This window comes from Ovis aries, chromosome 5 (assembly GCF_016772045.2).
Source record: "Ovis aries strain OAR_USU_Benz2616 breed Rambouillet chromosome 5, ARS-UI_Ramb_v3.0, whole genome shotgun sequence".
In the NCBI taxonomy this organism is placed as follows: domain Eukaryota; kingdom Metazoa; phylum Chordata; class Mammalia; order Artiodactyla; family Bovidae; genus Ovis; species Ovis aries.
Genome location: NC_056058.1, coordinates 56537423 through 56560360, shown reverse-complemented (window position 1 = coordinate 56560360; position 22938 = coordinate 56537423). Strand labels below are relative to the sequence as shown.

The 22938-nt window shown below is 39.3% G+C and overlaps 1 protein-coding gene across 6 annotated transcripts in view; it reads left to right on the top strand.

Annotated features, from left to right (window-relative positions):
• JAKMIP2 (janus kinase and microtubule interacting protein 2) overlaps positions 1-15096 on the top strand; it is a 200122-nt gene extending 185026 nt beyond the window's left edge. For 3 of the 6 annotated variants that reach the window (XM_004008936.6, XM_004008935.6, XM_042250622.2), the window contains 3 exons: positions 1703-1768; positions 5488-5558; positions 13777-15096. In XM_004008936.6, the coding sequence (XP_004008985.1) occupies positions 1703-1768; positions 5488-5538 (117 nt within the window). In that variant the 3' untranslated portion in view covers positions 5539-5558; positions 13777-15096. Of the gene's footprint in view, positions 1-1702; positions 4323-5487; positions 5559-13776 lie in introns of those variants that run through there. The other 3 variants (XM_060416545.1, XM_027970375.3, XM_060416543.1) reach the window with 2 other exon arrangements.
• The last annotated feature ends 7842 nt before the right edge of the window (positions 15097-22938 follow it).

Genomic DNA, 22938 nt, shown 5'->3' with positions numbered 1-22938 from the left:
ATCATTTAGCTTCCATTGTTTTCTTCTTGGACTCCAGTTCTCCATTTTCTAATTATTCCCAAAAGACTAATTATACTAAATTATAAGCCTACACTGTGTAACCCTATGCTATGAACATATAAGGCCTTTAATTTGCCAGAGGAAATTTGCAAACTTTTATTCACTTACAAAACCAGTTCAGTTCAGTTCAGTTCAGTTGCTCAGTCATGTCCTACTCTTTGCGACCCCAGGGACTGCAGCACGCCAGGCCTCCCTGTCCATCACCAGCTCCCGGAGTTTACTCAAACTCACATCCATTGAGTCAGTGATGTCTTCCAACCATCTTATCCTCTGTCATCCCCTTCTCCTTCTGCCCTCAATCTTTCCCAGTCAGGGTCTTTTCCAATGAGTCAGCTCTTCGCATCAGGTGGCCAAAGTATTGGAGTTTCAGCTTCAACATCAGTCCTTCCGGTGAACATTCAGGACTGATCTCCTTTAGGATGGACTGGCTGGATCTCCTTGCAGTCCAAGGGACTCTCAAGAGTCTTCTCCACCACCACAGTTCAAAAGCATCAATTCTTCGGTGCTCAGCTTTTTTATAGTCCAACTCTCACATCCATACATGACTACTGGAAAAACCATAGACTTGACTAGACGGACCTTAGTCGGCAAAGTAATGTCTCTGCTTTTTAATATGCTGTCTAGGTTGGTCATAATTTTCCTTCCAAGGAGTAAGCGTCTTTTTATTTCATGGCTGCAGTCACCATCTGCAGTGATTTTGGAGCCCCCAAATAATAAGTCTGTCACTGTTTCCACTGTTTCCGCATCTATTTGGCGTGAAGTGATGGGACTAGATGCCATGATCTTTGTTTTCTGAATGTTGAGCTTTAGGCCAGCATTTTCACTCTCCTCTGTCAGTTGCAAAATAGTGTCTATGTAATGTTGATTTCAAATCTGTGCTATTCAAATTACTGAAGTTTTGTTACGGTTTACAGGTAATTTCGAAGATGTTTCTGAGCCTTTTTTATCTTCAAGATTGCTTGTGCTATTCTTGTAACATTTGTTTTTTCCCCTGAGTTATCAGTTCCTTCTTTGGATTCTTTTTTGAATTGTAGTCTCTAACTTTGTTTTATGAAAATTGATTAGTTTGGTTTTATGAGAAGATCGTACCCTGAAACAAATTTGAAATAAGATTGAAAAAAAAGTAGAACAGCAACTAATGGCATTTGTGTGAGCCACTTTTAGCCATTTTTTAATGAGGCAATAAACAATCAAAAACCTTAGTCCAAATGGTTTACTGTTAACAAAGTGTGTTTCTTTCTCTCTAGCTCTGGGACACACAGCTGTCTCCACAAAAAGGTGACTTTCCCACATCTCACGCCCAGCTCATGTTCCACTGGCCAAAACAGGTCTAACTGACCAAGGTCAAGTGCAGTGGGGTGAGAACCATACCTCTGTCACAGGGAAGAGGTCTGCAGAGATAGATTGACCCAGAAGGAAAAGGATGGCAAATATTTTTAAACTACACTCAATGACAATCATTTTGAATATGAAAATAAGCAATTTTTGAAATATGCAATAACCCACCGGATGTAGAAAAATGTATACATGACATTTCCAGATGCTAATGTTTTTATGGGAAGTTCTGTGTTTTAGGCTGGTGAGTGGTCTTGTTTAACTTAACACCTTGTAAAGCGTTTGGTTTTTTCCCCTCTTTTTTCAGAGAATTCGTGACTTAGAAGATAAAACAGACATCCAGAAAAGACAAATAAAGGACCTAGAAGAAAAGGTATGTGTGAACTTCAGTGTGTATTTCAATCTTTATTTTTTAGATCAGACAGTAGTATTTGTTTCATTCACTGTGTCTCTTTCTTCTCAGCGATTGTGTGCAGGCATAGTTAAGCTCTGCCTGTAGTCAGGCACCAGGCTTCTGGCAAAACATCTGCTTTCAGTTATACATTTTTGCCATTTGTTTTGATTCTTGTTCTTTTCTGTAAGTGTTTTCTTTCCTCAGTTTTCCCTTTCCCATCTTCACATCTTTTCCAAAAGTTTCTTCTAGTTTTATTACTCTGCTTTCCTCTTCCTTTTTGAAATAATGTGTTCAGAAACTTAGATTGACACATGAAAATTTTGCCCTCATGTCATTTCCCCAGTGGTCTGAAAGAAGAACTGCTTCTTCCTAGTCAGCCAACACTCTTGGGGAGTAAAGATGGCATTTGGAAATGTGTGTGCTCTGGAAGAAGGGAGAGGACTAACACAGGGGTGCTGCTTGGCTGCAGTGAGTTCGGCAGTCTTGCATAATTAACACAAAATTGTCCTGCCTAGGATGCCAGGAGCCCCCTGGGCCTGAGGAGGGACACAGCAGAGATGGCAAGAGGCATTCTCTGGAGTTCCAATCTCATTGACTGGAAGTAGCTGCCTGAACCCCTGTGTTGCAAAAAATCATGGTTGTTTTGCTGTATCTTCCATGGGCACCCAAGGAGCAAATAGTAAACCACCCGCCATTTCCAAGATAACGACTAGAATTTGGTTCATCCCAAATTGCTTTTATAGTTGTCCTTCTCAGAGGAAGTTGGTAAGGTCCAGTAGCCAAACAATCAGACCCCTAGATTCTTAACGTAGGCTGAGTCTTCATGTACTTATTTAAGCTTGGGTAAGTGACTTTATCCACAGTGTCTAAGCTGTATCTAAAAGATAGGGGTGGTAACACTCTCCCTCTGGAGAAGGCAATGGCAGCCCACTCCAGTACTCTTGCCTGGAAAATCCCATGGGCGGAGGAGCCTGGTAGGCTACAGTCCATGGGGTCGTGAAGAGTCGGACACGACTGAGCAACTTCACTTTCCCTTTTCACTTTCATGCATTGGAGAAGGAAATGGCAACCCACTCCAGTGTTCTTGCCTGGAGAATCCCAGGGATGGGGAGCCTGGTGGGCTGCCGTCTATGGGGTCGCGCAGAGTCGGACACGACTGAAGCGACTTAGCAGCAGCAGCAGCAGCAACACTCTCCCTCACCTCCTCTCATCTGTTCCATGAGGGAAAAAATGAAGTCACTTACATGAAAATTAGGAAACACTAAGAAAGTATAAGTCAAATTAAAGTATAATTTTTAAAATGTCTAAATGTGAAGTGCATATCTTATGTAAGCTTGCAAGTTTGAATTTTCCTCATTTCTGAAGTGTGCTATTTAGTTCTGTGGGATTAAATGAGAGAAAGGTAGAGTGTAATAAACTAAAAGCTGAGTCTCGTTTCCTACTGTTTGGCAGAAAGGCCCAAAGGAGGCAGGGATTATCCACAGTTTCCATGGCTGTCAAAGGACACCACTGATGCCTTCCATTTCCCATGTTTTTGAACTACCCTTATCCTAATCACTCTCTCTGCTGATTCTTAAACAGTCCTGGAGTGGCTCCAGGAGGAAATTGCAGAGAAGACAGCTCTGCCCCAGTAACTTCACTCAGTTCAGTCCCATACAATTTAGGGAAAACAGAAAAAGGAATTATTTTTATATCTGGTTATGTCACCACCCTAGCTGAAGTAGGTGAACTTTTCATTCTACAGGTCTGAACTTCCTAAATATTTATAATAGGTTAACACGCTTAACAGAAAATGAGGATTATTTAGCTATTAAATCAGCAAATTCCGTATGTAGTACTAAACTAAGCCATTTCAAAGGCAATCTAGTTGATTTCTGATTAGAAGTTTGAATGAGAGATGAGGTTTATAAAGCAACTTCTATTCACTTGACCTCAATTCTGCTTATCCACAAGCATAGTAAAAAGGCTAACGATCACTTATGTCAGAGATAGTCTTCATTCTTTCCTGTGGGGTACGTGACCACCCCCTCAGGACACATACAATATTCCTTCTATGTCCTCAATTCCCACGCACACAGTGTAAATCAGGGGATAGCAACAAACATAGCTACATTGCTTCCTACATTCTGCTCTTCACTTTATCCAAGGCACTGCCAAATTCATCATCTCATTTGATTCTCCTGATTGTCGAGACAGACACAGCAGATATTATGTTCCCCTTTTATACAGATAATGAAACAATGGCTCGGAGACATTAAACAGCTTTCACAAAATCATATAACCCGTCTATGGCAAATCAAAAGCAGAGGTCAGGTGTCTGACCCTGAGGTCCGCAGCCTGCCCACCATGTGGCATGGAATTTAGACTCTCATCGTAAATCAAGTGATAAGCATCCCTTATGCCCAGAGAGGTAGCCCTGGTACCTGACCATCTCATGGGAATAGTGGAAGCCTTCCATTCCCCTCCTTCATCCACTCTCACTACAGGTGACATCCTATCACTACCCATCCTCAAGGAATGAAGAAAAAGAAAAGAGTTTCTGCTCCTCATTCTGTTAGACTGGTCTCTAATACATAGTTCTTCACACCATGTTTATTACTTGTTCATGCAGTTTTGCCACCATGAAGCAAGAGCCTTGTAAGTAATGCCATTAAAGGAAATAGGCAGATTAATATGCCCAATATGAGACTGCCATACAGGACCTATTCAAAACTATCATGTCAAACAGAATGCTCCTGAAGGGTTAAAACAAGTCAAAAGACTTCATGACTCCGTAAGAGCAAATCCCCAGGGAAATCAGTATTTGAGAAAACTGATCTGACCTGTAAGATTTTCTAATTAGTATACAGTTGGTTTTCTACCAGTGCTACACAAAGTATGTTTTCCACCCAAGTTTTTGCTTCTCTGGTGAAGGTTCTTGGTGAAGAGAGACAGCTTGGACTCCATTTAACTTCTATGAGTCAAATAAGGAGACATCTATCTCAGAAGCATGACAGGCTGGAGCAACAGCATACGTTCGTATGTCTGACGCTATCTCTGATGTAGAAGCATAGTTCATACCCGTAGGAGGACCACATACCCTCACTCACCCAGGACAGCCCCAGGTTATGCCTGGTACCCCAATGTAATTACTAATACTGTTCCATTTCCCTCTCAGGAGTGCCCACCGTGGATAAGCAATCATATGTTTACCCTGCAAATTAATATTCTTCCTGCTCTGCCATAGGAACCAAATAATGATAGCATTGAGTGATAAAGCATACGCTTTGATCATTTTTAAATTTTCTAATTACATTCTCACACATTAAAAATAGAGATAATAACACATAGTAGAGTAGGACTCAGGAGGTCTAAGCTCTAGGCTTCACTGTATCATCAAATTATATGCAATTAGTCTGTTGATTAACTGCTCTGTGTTTATTTTTCTCACTTATAAAATTCAGAGCTTAGACCAATTACCTGTAAGACCCTCTCAGAATTCAAAAATGTATCAGTCGATGTTAGCTGAACACCAGTTATTCATTGTATTGCTTTACCAGTGAACGAATAAAAGGTATGGTTTTTTTAACTAAAAGGTACTTTGTGTGTATGTGAGAAATGATCAGATTTGAGTGATATGGAAAAGCTGAGGTTTTATACAACCTGAATGGCACTGCAGAAGTTCAGCTGTACATAATCCTCTTCTTTTTCTTCTGCAGTTTCTGTTTCTATTCTTGTTCTTCTCTCTTGCCTTCATTCTATGGCCTTGATGTCAAGGTGCCTCTTACAGGTAAGATTCCATTTAATTCTCAAAATGTGCTTCTAAGATTTCTATGATAAGAAGAATGCTAGCATGTTAGTATGCTCATGTTAAAAAAAAATACATTTGGTATTTAAATACCAGTCTTAAATGCCATAAAATGAGAAATCAATCCAGTCCATTTGGGTGATTATTAAAGAAATGAAGCATGATGAAAGTCAAGAATCTTTTTCTAGCTAAGTGTCTTGCTTTGGAAAATCGTGATGTCTGTGGATCTCTGAATTCTCATTGTAGCCTCTCATTACACTCAAAGAGTCACTTCTGTATCTACAAACTGAAGAAACAGGAGTATGTTTTCAGTGACTCCTCCAGCTTGAAAATTGTGCTCCTATAAATCTAACAAGTTAAAATGACTGATTTTTTTAACCCTTTCTCCTAGCTCATTTTCATCAGAATTCAGGAAAACAGGATATTTAGGAAAATTGGATCTTGTTTTCAAATAAGATAGTTTTCAATGTCAATTTAGAAAAAAATGAAGACTCACTATTATTATATTATCAAATCCATTTCTTGTAAGTGGATGTAGGTAAAAAGCATCTTAGACAGTGATTCTCAATCTTTGTAAAAATACAGAATTCAAAGCCTTACTACCAATTTAATGAAACAGATTATCGGACACGGAGATGAGACAGAGGATGAGAGGAGTGGAGAATAAGATTGATCTATATTTTTAAGCAGCTAACCAGGTGATTCTAATGTCTACCCAGGTACAGAAAGCACAAACCTTGACACCATTACTTAAAAATAAAGGAGGCCTACCTGCTGTTCTAAGTCCATTTACCACGGTCTGTGTCTACTTTGGTTGTCTTATTAAGTTACATTACGCAAGGATCTTTTCCCACCCCATGTTACTTAACATTTTCAATAACAAGTTGAAAACTGGGAGAGAGATGCTTTCTGTCTCTGTGGGTATCAACTTTGTTACCTGGATGTGGAACAGGAAAGCATGACCTGACACAAGAAAGAAGTAAAGCAGAAATGCCCAGCAAGTGGTATCCTTATAGAGCCAATTCCCGGGCTTTATTCCGTACTCCAAAAGATTTTCTTTTAAGACTGAAAATTATCCTTTATCTCACAAGAAGAGTAGTAGCCTTGCAGCACATAAAGAAGAGCACTTAGTCTCTTAAAGTGAATGAGAATATCTAAAGAAAAATGGGCAAGGTTCTCTGCTGGGGTCCAGCCCCGGTGGATCCAGGGAATTCGAAGGGTGGACGGAGTCGGCGAGGAAAACTTATTTATTTATTAATATAAGATTAGGTTAGGAAGAAATAGTGTAGTAGGAAAATTAAGTGGAGAGAAGAGGCTGATTAACTTGGGTTACGTGGAAAACCAATAAAGTTCCAGACAAGGAGCTTGCACCATCTACGTTAGGCCAACGGCGCCCGTTTGAATATCGGAGAGTGCCCGCCTTGGGCTCTCTCTCTTACGGATCTTAAAAGCCGGGACAAGTAAATAGACATAGTGAGCCTCCACGCCCCAGATGGGAATTCATCCTGATATTAGAGTAAAGAGGAGACACGGGGAAACCAGTCCAGCGACCGGCTGTCCTTCTATTGTCCTTCAAGGCCTTTTATACTTTTGATTATACATAGAGATCAATGGGTAATACAAAATTATGTAGTATTAGCAACCCAGACTCTTTCTGTATATCTTTTTGTATACAAAAGGTCTCAGGTGATTTACATTATCTTCTGGCCAAGAGGCTTGTTAACACTTTTTGGCTGTCTTCCTTAATGAAGGTTAATTTCGTTTCCCCTAAGAGTTTTTCTTTAATCTGCATCTCCTTAAAGTGCTAAAGTTACATCTCTATAGAACAAAGGGGCGGTGGGTTATAACAAAGAAGGTACTTAACTCAAAGATCTAATGTTGCTAATACCAGGTCTTCTGCTTGTTTTTCTATATACCAACTATATCTAAAAATAAAGGATATGAAAATTTGGCAGCAAGTATTGGCTCAACAAATGAAACTTTTAATCAGTCCTATTCTAGTGACTTTGACTCTTCGGAAGCCCCTACATTCCTAGGATGTTTTAAGCTTCCTGTGCCTCCTGCGGTCAGGAGGCCTCAAACAATCACACGTGCAGCTGTAGGAGTCCTGCAGGCAGGCTAAAAAGCCATCAAGAGGGGTTTTAGGATTGAAACACTCTTTCAAATGCAGAAGACTAAAGCCCTGAATTGACTTTTTCCAGAGAATGTCAGAAGAGTGGAAAAGCAGGCAGATTCTTAGTTTTTGGGGGGTGGATGCTCAGGAAATTCCAGGGGGAAAACCTGAGGTATGGTTAGCCTTGCCATCTGAGCTCTGCCGCATGACCTTGTCACGGGTGGAATTCCTCACGCTGGCTCCGGGCAGTTCCCTAGAAAAGGATCAGAATGGCCAGCGCCTCAGAAAACAAGCAGTTCCCACCCCCAAATAACAATCAGTCAACGAAGCAAGTAAAGTTCAGTGAGGCACAAGTACTAAGTGGTGGTGTAGGCAGAAAAATGAAACCTCATAAACTTGTAAATACTAGCTAGCAAAGGAGTAAGTTTGAACATTGGTATCAATAATGACTAAAAGCTACATGCTAGATGCTGTTCTAAGTAACAGATAGATTAATCCCCACAAACCCCTCTAGCAAGGAGGGGTTGCTTTTATTTCTTTCTTTTTTGCAATTGGAGAAACTACAACATGTGACTTTCCTAGGACCATATAGCTACAGTGGACAGGTCTAGGATTTGTATCCAGGCAGCCTCATGCCAGAGCCCACTTTTAACCCTGTTGTGCCTCACACATGAAAGAGGCCTTTCTCTCACATTCTGAGCATCACTTATGTGTATATATATCAGCAATCTGAGGTGTCTTCTATGATCTGTATACTACTACATAGCTCTTGGGATTTAAAATTGCTGTATGCTCATCCCCCATACCTTTTCCCAATTTTTTTGAGGGATATACAAAATTTGATTTGCTTTTCCCCTAGAGTAGCACATAATTGACACTTTGGAGTGGTCAAATGAAAAAAATATAATTATAATTAATAGTAATTATATAACAAATTCCTGGTACCATGAATCTGGATAATATAAAATGCATACAGGAAAAAGTCAGTAGTTTAACATGTATGGCTTTGAAGTTAAATATACTGTTAAGTTTCAATCCTGCCAAATACTAGCGTGTCATGGTAGATTTAGACCAAAATTAGGTTTCCTGTTCCATGAAATGATTGTGACTATATTAACTACATCATGGTATTGTGTTGAAAGAATTAAATAAGATTATGCTTATAAAGAATTTGCCAGATTGACTGGCACATGGTTCAGTAATCAGCAACTCTTAGCTATTATTATGAAAAAAATGTTAGCTATCACATGTACTGAGTTTGCAAATATACAAGTTTGAAAATAAAACCTCTAGTACTGCCAAGTACAATAGTTTAGGAACTAAGCCAAAATGAGTAGTTACCTTTTCATCTCTTCTCTTCAGATAATAATCTGGATTTAAATAATACAAGTGAATAAGACATTACTGGCAACTGATTAATTCTACTTATATGCCCAAGACAGGTGAGGCAGAGGAAGGAGGAGGTAAGGAAGAAAAGGGCTTCACTTATTAGCAAGTAGCAAAAGCATACTGCAAATAACCATACAAATGTTTGTCCTATTAATGATTTATATTCTATTCTGTTCTTAAACCAAAGACTAACTTAAATTATATATAAAGATAGCTACCTTAAAATGAAATGACTTATGCTTCTTTCCTTTTAGCAATTACCTAAGTCATTTTGGTCAGGGATGATCTAGAAGCTGTTGCAGGCTCCCAAGAAGGTACCCTCACTGCTTTCAGTGGTTGCTGACTAAATAGCTCACTCCCATGCATTAGACTGGGACTTTTTACCTTAAGGGCTTCCCTGGTAGCTCAGGTGGTCAAGAATCCGCCTGCAATGCAGGAGACCCCGGTTCGATTTCTAGGTCAAGAAGTTCCCCTGGAGAAGGGATAGGCTACCCACTCCAATATTCTCGGGCTTCCCTGGTGGCTTAGTTGGTAAAGAATTTGCCTGCAATGAGGGAGACCTGGGCTCAATCCCTGGGTTAGGAAGGCCCCCCGGAGGAGGGCATGGCAACTCACTGCAGTATTCTTGCCTGGAGAACTCCTATGGACAGAGAAGCCTGGCAGGCTACAGTCCATGAGGCTGCAAAGAGTCGGACACGACTAAGTGACTAAGCACAGCAAAGGGGAACCCCACATGGTTTCAAGAGATACCATGTGCTTTGTGCATTCATTTTTCCCTTTCAGGTTTATTGTGAAATAATTGACACACAGCACTGTATAAGTTTAAGGTGTATGGCGTAATGATTTGATTTATATACACTGTGAAATAACTACCACAGTAAACTTAATGAACATCTACAAAATTAAAGAAATAGAAAATGTTTTTATTGCAATGAGAATTCTTAGGATTTGCTCTCTTAACAACTTTCAAATATAACATATAATCACATTAATTATATTTATCATGTTGTTCATAATATCCCTAGTACTTATTTATCTTATGACTGGTAGTCTGTATAACAGCTTTTGACTACTCATCCAGTATCCCTCCCCTCTACTCCTCACCTCAGGTAACCACAAATCCAATCTCTTTCTCTATGAGTTTGTTTGTTTGATCTTGACACATTATGCTGAGCCGTCTTCTGTGAAACAGACAAGGCGGCAAGTACTTGGATACTAGAGTCCTAAGTCAGCAGTGACATAACTGTATTCCCTGACTTAGAGTCTGGTGGCATGTCATAAACTCTCAAAGCTCAGCTCTACAGGGCAACACATTCAAAAGAATCCCTGAGGCTCTGTGATATCCAGAAGGGGCTTCTGAATCAAAGGTGAATTTGTATTCTCTACAGTTTTAGTTATAGAATACTCACCCTTAACTCACTGAAAACTGCTCATCTATAGTGACCTATTAGATAATACTTCAGTTATTCATAATGCCAGTTTGAATAAACCTAGCTTTGCTGTAAAAATCATAGTTCCTTTTACAGATACTCAATTTACAGAAATTTAACATTCAGGGAGATTGCCTATAAGTCCATTTGCTTTTTAAAGCCAACATGATTTTCCTCAAATGATGGGCTTTACTTTAGTTGTGATGGAGAGAAATGGTGCATATGTGCTTTGAAACAGAAGTTAAGATTTAGTTCTGAGGTTGACTTAGATAATTGCTAAAAGGAAAGAAGCACAAGTCATTTCATTTTTAATGTAGCTATCTTTATATATAATTTAAGTTAGTCTTTGGTTTAAGAACAGAATATAAATCACTAATAGGAAAATATTTGTTTGGTTATTTTGTGTTACATATTTTATATAAAAATACACTCTATGTGTGTATACATATATAGAGAAGAGAGAGATGCACACACCTAATGCATCTTTATATACATTCAGATTAGTTCTCTTCTTTACTGAGGATCATGGGAATATTATAGGGCTGAATTGGTGGCTCAGGCAGTAAAGAATCTGCCTGCAGTTTAGGAGATCTGGGTTTAATCCCTGGTAGGAAAGATCCCCTAGAGCAGGAAATAGAAGCCCACTCTAGTATTCTTGCCTGGAAAATCCCATGGAGAGAGGAACTTGGGGGCTACAGTTCATGGGGTTGCAAAGACATGACTGAGGGGGGCTACAGTTCATGGGGGGACATGACTGAGGCGACTGAGCATGCCCTCCTTTGTGCCAGCACCGCCAATCTCTCTGCCTCTTTGGCACCTACACCTCCCTCCCACAGTATACTCTCATCCCAATCTCTGTACTTCCTTCCTACTCACTCTCCTGTGACTCGGTCACTCTTTTATCTCAGTCTGATCTGGCCTTTGGGAATGAACCAAGTGATTCTGCAAATATGAGTTCCAAATAGTTGTGACTTGCACCTGTGGCAGAAATTTCTTTGAATCTCTGATTTGCCTCTGTATGTGAACTGGAAGCATCCTTAAGATACTACATGCCTCCTTTTCCACCACTTTGGATCTTTGTCACCATTTCTGGAGTACCATTAAATTCTGCTACAGAATTACTCTCTTTACTTTATAGGTGGGGAAATTAAGCCTTGGAGAAGTTAAATGGCTTTTTCATGGAAATTCCATTTTCTCCATCCATCCATTCAGACTCTAAAGTTCACGTCCTTATGCAGTAAATGATAAAATATCCTCTGTGCCATTTTCTGGCTTTTATTGGAGGAGTGTATTATGTCCTAAGCTTCTACCCAAGTGAAAACCCAGATACATGGAATTAAAGAGGGATGGGGCTAGACGTATTGACTGGCACAGTCCAGGGAAATTTCTTTTCAGAGATACTCTGGGGCCAAACAGGAAACCTGTGTAGCCAAATTCTCAGGGAATCCTCAGATCAGGACTTTGGGATAGAGACCGTCTGCCATTAAACAATGTTGTTGGAGAGAAATTTTGACATACAAGTAAGTCAGTGAAAGGTGTAGACAGACCTGCTTTTAAAGTAATATTTCATGTGGGCAACAAGGGCTTCAGTTCAGTCGCTCAGTCATGTCCGACTCTTTGCAACCCCATGGACTGCAACATACCAGGCTTCCCTGTCCATCACCAACTCCTGGAGCTTGTTCAAATTCATGTCCATTGAGTCAGTGATGCCATCCAACCATCTCATCCTCTGTCATCCCATTCTCCTCCTGCCTTCAGTCTTTCCCAACAAGGGCTTAATTTCCAAAATATACAGAGCTCATACAACTTAACAGCAATAGCCTCCCAAAAAAGAAATTGAAAATGGGTGGAAGACCTAAATAGACATTTCTTCAAAGAAAATGAATGGCAAATAGGCACTTGAAAAGATGCTTAGCATCACTAATTATTAGAGAAATGCAAATCAAAACTACAATGGGGTGCCATCTCATACCCATGAGAATGTCCATCATTAAGAAGTCTACAAATAACAAATTTTGGAAATGATATGGAGAAGAAGGAACCCTCTTACACTATTCCTGGAGGAGGAAATGGCAACCCACTCCAATATTCCTGCCAGGATAATTCCATGGACAGAGGAGCCTGGCGGGCTACAGTCCATGGGTTCGCAAAGAGTTGGACACGACTTAGCAACTGAGTATGCATGCATGCCTACACTATTAGTGGGGATTTAAATTGGTACAACCACTATGGAAAACAGTAAAAATATTCCTCAAAACTCTAAAAATAGAGTTGCCATATGATCCAACAATCCCACTCCTGAGCATATATCCAGACAAAGTTATAAGTCAAAAAGATATATGAACCCCAGTGTTGACAGCAGCACTATTTACAATAGCCAAGATATGGAAGCAATGTAAATGTCCATTAACAGATGAATGGATAAAGAAGATGTGGTATATATACACAATGGAATATCACTCAACCATCAAAAAGAAATAATGCCATTTGCAGCAACATGGATGGACGTAGAGATTCTCATACTAAGCAAAGTAAGTCAGAAAGAAAAAGACAAATACCATATAATATCACTTATATGTGGATTCTAGAATACAATGCAAATTAACGAAGCTACAGAACAAAAACAGACTCAGAGAGAGAACAGGCTTATGGTTGCCAAGGGGGTTGGTAATTAGGGGAGGGAAGGAATGGGAGTTTGGGATTAGCAGAGGCAAACTATTATATGGATAAACAACAAGGTCCTACTATATAGCATAGGAAACAATATTTAATATCCTGTAACAAAACATAATGGGAAAGAACATAAAATATATATGTGTATATATTATAGATATACATACACTTACATCTGAGTCACTTTGCTATACAGAATAAATTAATACAACATTGTAAATCATCTATAGTTCAATAAAATTTTAAAAAATTAAAGTAATATCTTAGTTGAACTTCTGAAGGTATTGGCTTAGAAAGTCCCAGAGAAAAAGACAATATTGATAATAACAATATGAGACAAGAACTGTTAATTGCTTTATATGTATTACGTTGCAGCAACCCTTGAAATAGATACTTCTATTCTCTCATTTTAAAGGAAAGAACTTAAGCTTAGAGACTTTCTTTACATAACACACACAAGATGATACTGTCTCAAGAGGTGGTAAAGAATAAAAAAAATTTTTTTAATTAAAAAAAAAAAGAATTTGTGCTTTTTTTTCCTGTTTCAGCTATTGACTGAAATGATGATTAAAGCATTTCTCCCTCTGTTTTACAGAGAAACTGAAAACACGGATAAGACCGCAGAAAAGCAAATACTTCTAAACCTTCAAAGATGGCAGACATGTTTACAGCAGTGAAAGGGAGATCAAAAGCTAAGACCCATCCTGTAGCCAGGACTACACCTGTGTATTTTAAAGCCATTATTCAAGGTTTCTTACTTGACAGTTCCTACATGACCCTGTTGAAAATCTACAATATATGCTGCATTTAATGAAACCTGTATATGTCAAACCAGAAGGAAAGAACTATAGACATATATTGTGTGAAAGAAAACAATTCAGCAAGGGAAACAGTTTCAGCAGAGCAAGCAAAGATGTGTCTTGGGCATGGAACCAAAGTTACAAAGAAACATTCTACCCCTGCTGTGCAGGGGGGGTCATTTTAATGTAACACCACACCCCATGGAAATACTAGTCCTGAAATAAACATCATTTAAAACAAAATCAAAACAAAAAGATAAGGGGGGTGGGGATCGAAGCACGAGGAATACCTATGAGGAGCTGTTTACAATAAAATGTTTGATTTGAAAAGTCTGGTTTCTTACTACAGGGATTTGCTTTTCTGTCTTTATTATTGTTTAAACCTCAGGAACAGAGACATCTGCAATGTGAGTGAGAAGAAAAACAGTGTCCGGTTTTTCTGCAAACAGTGGAGCTTGTGGAACGCATTCCACACATGACAGATGAGAAGCGGATCACAGTGACCCTGACTAAACTGGCAACCAGTGTGAAAGATCCAGGCGAATGCAACATAAGATGCATAAAAGCAGATGCTTCCTTGGCTTTCTGTGGTCTTCCAAGAACAACAAACTGATCTCATTCTTATTGAAAATTAAGAAGATGACGCTCTAGATCACAAGCTCCCTGACTTAGTGCTGTCTAAGAATGCCACTGACTATAGGGCCAGAGGCATCTCTGAATCTTTCCATTTCCAAAATACTGGTCTTCAAATGGCTGCTTAAAATTGCCTGCAAATAACATGTGATTTGATACAAATAGAGGCGATAAGTAAACTTCTATCAACAAATGAATTTTCCACAGAGATGTGACTATTAAGTGAAAATATGATTATTTTTAGAAGTATCCTGATATGCTTAGAGCATTCTGACCTCTTGTTATTTAGACTGACAATTTTTTTTTCCCAGAGATATGACAGCAACAAGGTAGCTCTACTTTTTTATATAAAAGTAACATTCTGTTACTGAGAAGGTCATTTTCTACCATAGACAATTAGAAGACTGGTACTTTTCCTAAGTTATGTAATACTGAGTCTTGGATTCAGCTCTGAGAGCAAATAAAAGTTCCTAAAAAGCTAATTTTAGCCTCATTTACTGTAGATAAACAGCCTCAATGTTTCAAATTGTCAAGATTTTATTTACAGGGCTAACATTCCCATGCATTAAGAATGTGTGTAGGGAGCCAGAAACTCTTTCTATGAAATGCTACACAAGTCTTTCCATACGTGGATTCAGTATCTTACTCTTCAGTTGTGGCGCTGGCATTTTTAAAGCCAGAACAGTGACTGAAGAAAGTACAATTAAAGCTACAATGCAGGGGTCCCACTTTTTGTTCTTATATTTACTGCTGACCCAGGTATCTTTGGCCCAGTCACTTAACCTCTCTGTGCCTCAGTTTCCTCATCTGCAAAATGAGGTTAAAATGCTTTTTCATAAGGTTTTTCTTTCTTTCTTTTTTGCAATTCTGGAACAAGAGGTGCTTAAAGTAGCACAAAGTGCTTTGTAATTATGATGACTGCTATATCTGACTTTCTTGTGTTGTTGAGAAAAAGAGTCCCCTGTGTAATAAAATAGTGCTTCAGTTTCATTCAGTCTAAGCACCGCGGTACTGAAGCTTTCCCATCAATTACTAGCAATAAAGATTGAGTGATCCAAAACCAGGAGCTCTAATCACCTATAGTAAATAGATTATTTTCATGCTATTTAACAAGATAGAAGAATGTGTCATTTCAACAATAAGCATCTTCTAGCTCTCCTTACTGCATATGCATGCCATAATACAGAAGTCCTCCCTTATCATAAGAGAGTCAGACATGAAATTAAGGTTTGGAGTGAACTGAGAGTATCACATAATTAGTCTGATGGATATCCCTTTCATTTGGGGGGAGGTCTTGTAGATGTCCTACTGGGGATGTACAATATACCCATCCTTCTGCTGGATTCTCTGTTCAACAGGTAGTTTCCATATTAAGTATGAAGAGTACATTCACTGTGCAAGCAATGTACAAAAGGGTGCTACTACAGTTTGTGACCCAACACGTTCAAATCTCAGAATGTATGGAAGAGGATAAATTACCCTCCCGTATTTTAGATGACTTTTCTCTTCCATTGGCCATCCCAGGGTGCATCTGAGAAAATTCATACTCCATCTGCTCCACCAAGCCTACTTCCTTGCTCTTCTTCATCTTGCTTTCCCCACCAAGAAACTTGCAGGTTAAGTTTTATATTCAAGCACTGACTATGGTTCGAGTGATGAGAAATATTTATTCAAATAATGTAGCTTAATCGGGTACCTTATCTGCTATAAATTGGATTGTGTCACATACACAAAGTCATACAAGAGCAATCCCCGTGAGTATGACCATCTAAGCAGCTTTAGATATGTTTAGGTAAAATGCAAGGAAAAAAAAAAAAGGAATTCTTTCTTTTTGCTTAAGATCAAGGAGGTTAGTAAATTTCTCTACGATTTGAAGCTAAAAGATGGTATTTTTACCATACTTTACTCATGATCTTCAAAATTAACAAATCTTTGAGTAAGGCTAAATATTTTGTAAAGCATTTCCACAATTATAAAAATCAGCAGCAAAATTGTACATGTATTTTCCAGTCACTTGTGGATCCAAGGAAATGGACCATATCCAGATGAATGCTTCCCTTGCATGTCATAATCAGCAAGAGTAAAAAGAGTGTCTCAGCAGTTGAGAGGTTGACTGTTGCTCTACTTCTTATAGAGATCAGATGATCCCCACTCCAGTCTTTAATACCTAATTTCTTCATCTTAGCTATCCTGACATGTTTGGCCATGAATGAGGAACAATCAGAACAGCATTCTTCAGGGTTCATTTTACTTAACTTTTCCTAAACTCTTCATCTCTTGGAAAATAAACATAACTGAAAACATTTAAAAAAAGGTTTGAGATAAAATGAAAGCCCCAATTTAGCATAACTATTCAGAACAGGAAAAGTTTCCCAAGAAAAGGAAAAGAAATTGAAGACTATATTTGACTGTAAAACCAGAAAGCATCAACAGATGCTGAATTAGCTGTCACCCAAGTGTTGTTTTAGGTAACACTAGAATTTGCTAAAAATAGCTACAAAACCCCTTTTAACTTATGCCATATAAATGAAATTTTTGCCAACAGTGAAGTTTTAGTGGTAGAAGAATAAATCTTGCTTTGTATTTTTAGAAAAGGAAAAAAAAGTAACTGCTCACCTCCGTGGCATGTATCTTCAGGAGGACAGAGATGATGTAGGGCTCATGGGTCATCACTGAAGTAGGACAAGTATATTCTCCACTAGTAATAGAACAAAGTTTTGCCAAATGATTTTTGCTACAGTATTTTATTTCGACTTACTTTGGTGGTTTTTAGTTTAAAATAAATCTGGCCAACTTGTTCTTTTTTGCCTATTGATTGTCAACTTTTTTTGTAAGCCCATTGTGTAATTTATGTATTCAGTGTCTTCAACTTGGTTCGTAAGTTCATTGTTTTAAAATGAAGCGTGTCTTTTTAACCTTCCTAGGTTTTCATGGAAATTATAAAAATAATATTCATCAGTTCTGTGCTGATGCAAAATAACTGGATCTTATGTGTTATATTACATCGAAATAGATGCACAGCATAGACATTTTAAAAAAATATTTAACTGCATTTTTTGATCTGTCAAAATAGATGGGCAGCGTAGACATTTTGTTTTTTAAATATTTAATTGTATTTCTTGATCTATCAAAGAATGGCTCAGCATATATATAGTCATATATATATGAATGTGTGTATATGTATACTTATCTACTATACTGAAATAGTTCAGTATAACTTGAGAGATCAGTGATCAGAGCAAGTCTTGGATAACTGTTTGTTGTGAGTTGATCCTTCCAGGATGGCCCAATCCTCCCCTTAAGTGGACTCCCACTTTCTAAAAGGAAGAAAGTAGGGCACAAGGTCTTGAGCGCCAAACGCTTCCATCCTGTTCAACTGCCTTGTCATTTCTATATAATATACTGTCTTAAGACTGAGCCTCGGGCACTGTGGCAGGAGGGTTCAGACATAATAGAAGCTGGAATTCATCCTCTATGATCCCATTTCAGTACTGCGCACAGCAGATTCACATTCCTTTACTGCCTTTAGTTTGGCAGTTTAGTTCTTTCTAAATAAGTCTTTTGTTATGGAGAGTTTAAGTCCAATGTTTATCCAAAATCGCTAAAGAAAAACTTCAAGGGGCAATGTGGCAAAAATAGAAGGATTATAATTCGCTATATTCAACCTAGTATATCAAACTCAGAAGTACAGGTAGTTGGTTGGGTGAAGTTCCCTATTTTTATCTTTGTAGTTTTGCACTGAGGTCTTTCTTCCCATGCTTATATTTCCATCCTTGTGATATCAAAGTTCTGTAGGGTGAGAGCGCTGTAGATGAACAACTTGGAGTCTAAATCTGCCTACAGTCAAGCCTACATGAACTAACTCTAGTGTGGATGAGGAGTTTCCCAAAACAAGGTCCCCAGCATCCAGTGATAATAGCAGTCACTTGTATTTGATTGATAAGTCATAAAATGTGCCTATTTTCCCCCATTGACCATAACTTCCCACAATGAGGCAGATCACAATCCAAACACTTTTATAAACATGTGATGTAGTATATACACATATATATTCTGTATATAGTACGATGGTGTGAGTGCTTCCAGAATGTACTTCTGTCCTAGGATTGAGGAATTGAGAAGGGGTTTTCTGAGGCTGCTGGGTGACCCACGTTTTTGTTCAGCATCTGATATCTGTGTTCTTCCCCTCCTTGCTTGTCTCTCCTCCCTTTTCTCTACCTTCTGTCCATTACTACTATTCTCTGTTTCTGACTGAAGCAAAGAACTACTCATTGGTTTTCCAGTTACTCAGACCTGCCACCTAGCCTTCTAATAATGCCAGTGGTCTTCTGGAAAGAGCAACAGAATCCAGCACAATCTACAGTATTAACATTAGTCCAAAGTCCCATGTTTGTATCAGCTAACAATCTCATTCCCAAAAGGGTTCATGCCCACCTGAACCTTCACGATCCAGTTTTGCAGGGACTCAGTAGGACCTACATAGCAGAGTATGGTAGAGCCAGTGCACAGCATACATAACTCCCCAGGCATCTACTGTGTTAATACCGCCAGGGGAGTCAGTTTCTCAGAGCTTCCATTCAGTCACCTGCTGCAGTGGGGATTCTTTCTCTCCATCTCATTAGCATGGCTCCATTGATTGTTTCAGTGCTTGTTTATTAATGGAAGAAAAATATAAATTGAGTTTCACCAGAATGATCCTTTGAAGTACACTGAAAATGTACATGTACTGTATGTATTACCGTAGAGATTGGAACCAACTTATTGTATGTAAAGTTTTATGAATGGTTATTTTATAATTTATGTATTTAATATAGGAATCAATAAGCTCTGGTGTTTTAGTTTATATAAAAATAAAAAAACTGCATTTTTAAAAACTTTACCTTCATTGTCCGTACGTTTTCATTTTGTGTGTGTGTGTGTGTGTGTGTGTGTGTGTGTGTGTGTGTGTGTGTGCTCAGTCATGTCTTACTCTGCAACTCCATGGACTGTGGCCCACCAGACTCCTCTGTCCATGGAATTTCCCAGGCAAGAATTCTGAAGCGAATTGCCACTTCTTTGTCTGGGGGATCTTCCCAACCCAGGGATCCAACTTGGTCTCTTGCATCTCCCGCATTATGCTGTGGGTTCTTTACTTAAACTAGTTTCGAAAAACGAGGTGAGGGAAATCAGGGTTATTCCTATAATGTCAGAGAACAAACTCTATATCAAAGATGGTAAATAGATTTCTTCTCATCTGTCCACTCTGAACTTTTTATTGTACCTGCCAGGGGGCACCATGGTGAGGAGTCCAAGGCAGAATTTACACTCACGAGGAGAGGTTTGTGGTCATTAGCATGCCTGCTCTGAATACAGTTGGGGGAAGAATCCTGCCAGCTATTTGTCATTCTTATCTAGCTATTACTTCTTTTCCTTTATCAACCTTTTTCTCTACCTTGTAGACGCACTAGATATAACAAGTTAACTGGAGTCTGTTATAGGAGCATCCCTCATGTTTCCATCCCTGTGGTCTGGTATGAACAGTTGACACTCAAAGAGCTTCAGTTTGTGTGAGAAACAACCCATGCATACATGAAACAAACAATAGTGTACAACAGTTACAGTTCAGTTGTTCAGTCATGTCCAACTCTTTGCGACCCCATGAACCGCAGCACGCCAGGCCTCCCTGTCCATCACCAACTCCCAGAGTTTACTCAAACTCACATCCATTGAGTCGGTGATGCCATCCAACCATCTCATTCTCTGTCGTCCCCTTCTCCACCTGCCCTCAATCTTTCCCAGCATCAGGGGCTTTTCAAATTAGTCAGCTCTTCGCATCAGGTGGCCAAAGTATTGGAGTTTCAGCTTCAACATCAGTCCTTCCAATGAACACCCAGGACTGATCTCCTTTAGGATGAACTGGTTGGATCTCTTTGCAGTCCAAGGGACTCTCAAGAGTCTTCTCCAACTCCACAGTTCAAAAGCATCAATTCTTGAGCGTTCAGCTTTCTTTATAGTCCAACTCTCACATCCATACATGACCATTGGAAAAACCAAGGCCTTGACTAGATGGACCTTTGTTGGCAAAGTAATGTCTCTGCTTTGGAATATGCTGTCTAGGTTGATTATACCTTTCCTTCCAAGGAATAAGCATCTTTTAATTTCATGGCTGCAATCACCATCTGCAGTGATTTTGGAGCCCAGAAAAGTAAAGTCAGCCACTGTTTCCACTGTTTCCGCATCTATTTGCCATGCAGTGATGGGACTGGATGAAATGATCTTCATTTTCTGAATGTTGAGCTTTAAGCCAACTTTTTCACTCTCCTCTTTCACTTTCATCAGGAGAGTGAAAAGTTCTTCTTCACTTTCTGCCATAAGGGTGGTGTCATCTGCATATCTAAGGTTATTGATATTTCTCCCGGCAATCTTGATTCCAGCTTGTGCTTCTTCCAGCCCAGCATTTCTCATGATGTACTCTGCATATAAGTTAAATAAGCAAGGTGACAATATACAGCCTTGACATACTCCTTTTCCTATTTGGAACCAGTCTGTTGTGTCATGTCCAGTTCTAACTGTTACTTCCTGACCTGCATACAGATTTCTCAAGAGGCAGGTCAAGTAGTCTTGTATTCCCATCTCTTTCAGAATTTTCCACAGTTTATTGTGATCCACACAGTCAAAGGCTTTGGCATAGTCAATAAAGCAGAAATAGATGTTTTTCTGGAACTCTCTTGCTTTTTCGATGATCCAACGGATGTTGGCAATTTGATCTCTCATTCCTCTGCCGTTTCTAAAACCAGCTTGAACATCTGGAAGTTCATGGTTTACATATTTGCTGAAGGCTGGCTTGGAGATTTTGAGCATTACTTTCTTGCATGTGAGATGAGTGTAATTGTGCTGTAGTTTGAGCATTCTTTGGCATTGCCTTTCTTTGGGATTGGAATGAAAACTGACCTTTTCCAGTCCTGTGGCCACTGCTGAGTTTTCCAAATTTGCTGACATATTGAGTGCAGCAGTTTCACAGCATCCTCTTTTAGGATTTGAAACAGCTCAACTGGAATTCCATCACAAAGTAAAGTATAAAGGCTCTGATGCTGGGAGGGATTGGGGGCAGTAGGAGAAGGGGACGACAGAGGATGAGATGGCTGGATGGCATCACCGGTTGATGGACATGGGTTTGGTTGAACTCTGGGAGTTGGTGATGGACAGGGAGGCCTGGCGTGCTGCAATTCATGGGGTCGCAAAGAGTCGGACACGACTGAGCGACTGAACTGAATGAACTGATTCAGAACAATTAAGATTAGTTTTTAGAGGTTGGCTTGAAAAATCCTTGCTAAGAATGGTTCTCCTTTCAGTTGCAACTTCTTATCTTTAACTGGCAAAAATTGTCACTCATCAGTTCATTACCAAATCCTGTTATCTGTCCATAGGAACCATCTCCCATGGTTCAAATCCCTAAAACAGAGAATAAGACATTACCGCAGTCCTCAAGACATCAGGTCTACATCACCTGATGAAGACTTACAACTGCCTCAGGCTCTGAGAAAGGTACCAAGCATATCAGCATGCCATGATTCTGTTTTTGTTATGAATTCTGTCTAACATTATAAATGAAAACCTCTGTTTTCATGAACTCCAATTCTGGTATATCACTCAAATATGCTGTCATGTCAACAGCTCAGCTGACTTCTTCTAGCTCCAGAATTTGGAAGTACCCCATGCTGGAGTAGGGAATGGCAATTCACTCCAGTATTCCTGCTTGGAAAACTCCATGGAAGAGAAGCCTGACGGGTTGCACTCCATGGGGTCACAAAGAGTCAGATACAATTGAGCAACTGAGTTTGCACGCATGCAGTGTCTTTTGGAGACATTAATAGGGGTAAGGACACTTCCTACCTAGTGCCAGTTGGACAACATCCACTCAGTTCTTGCAGAGCCCACACACAGAGACTCCTCTTGCAGGCTCAGTCCACACAGCTCTGCCTCTGACCTACAGGTGAGCCACTGTCGTAGGGTGCAGATGTGTGGTAAAGTGCTTACCCACCCCATGGGTAGACACTTGTGCCCAGCGGCTGATAAAGAATGCTTATTTTACGTAAGCTAGTTGGTAATTACATATGGAATGTGAGAGTGGATGATGAAGACGTTTTTACTCACTGAAAATCCTCCAAATAAAGATGTGTCTAACAAATGCATTTTTGCATGCAGATACACATATAAATAGGGCATCATTAGCTTTGATCAATAGGCTCTATAACAAAGAGGTATTGGGAATCTGTACCTGTAATTACTGTAAAAATATTGAGAACAAGGGCCACTGCATCTTTATCATCTTCGTAAAGCTCCAC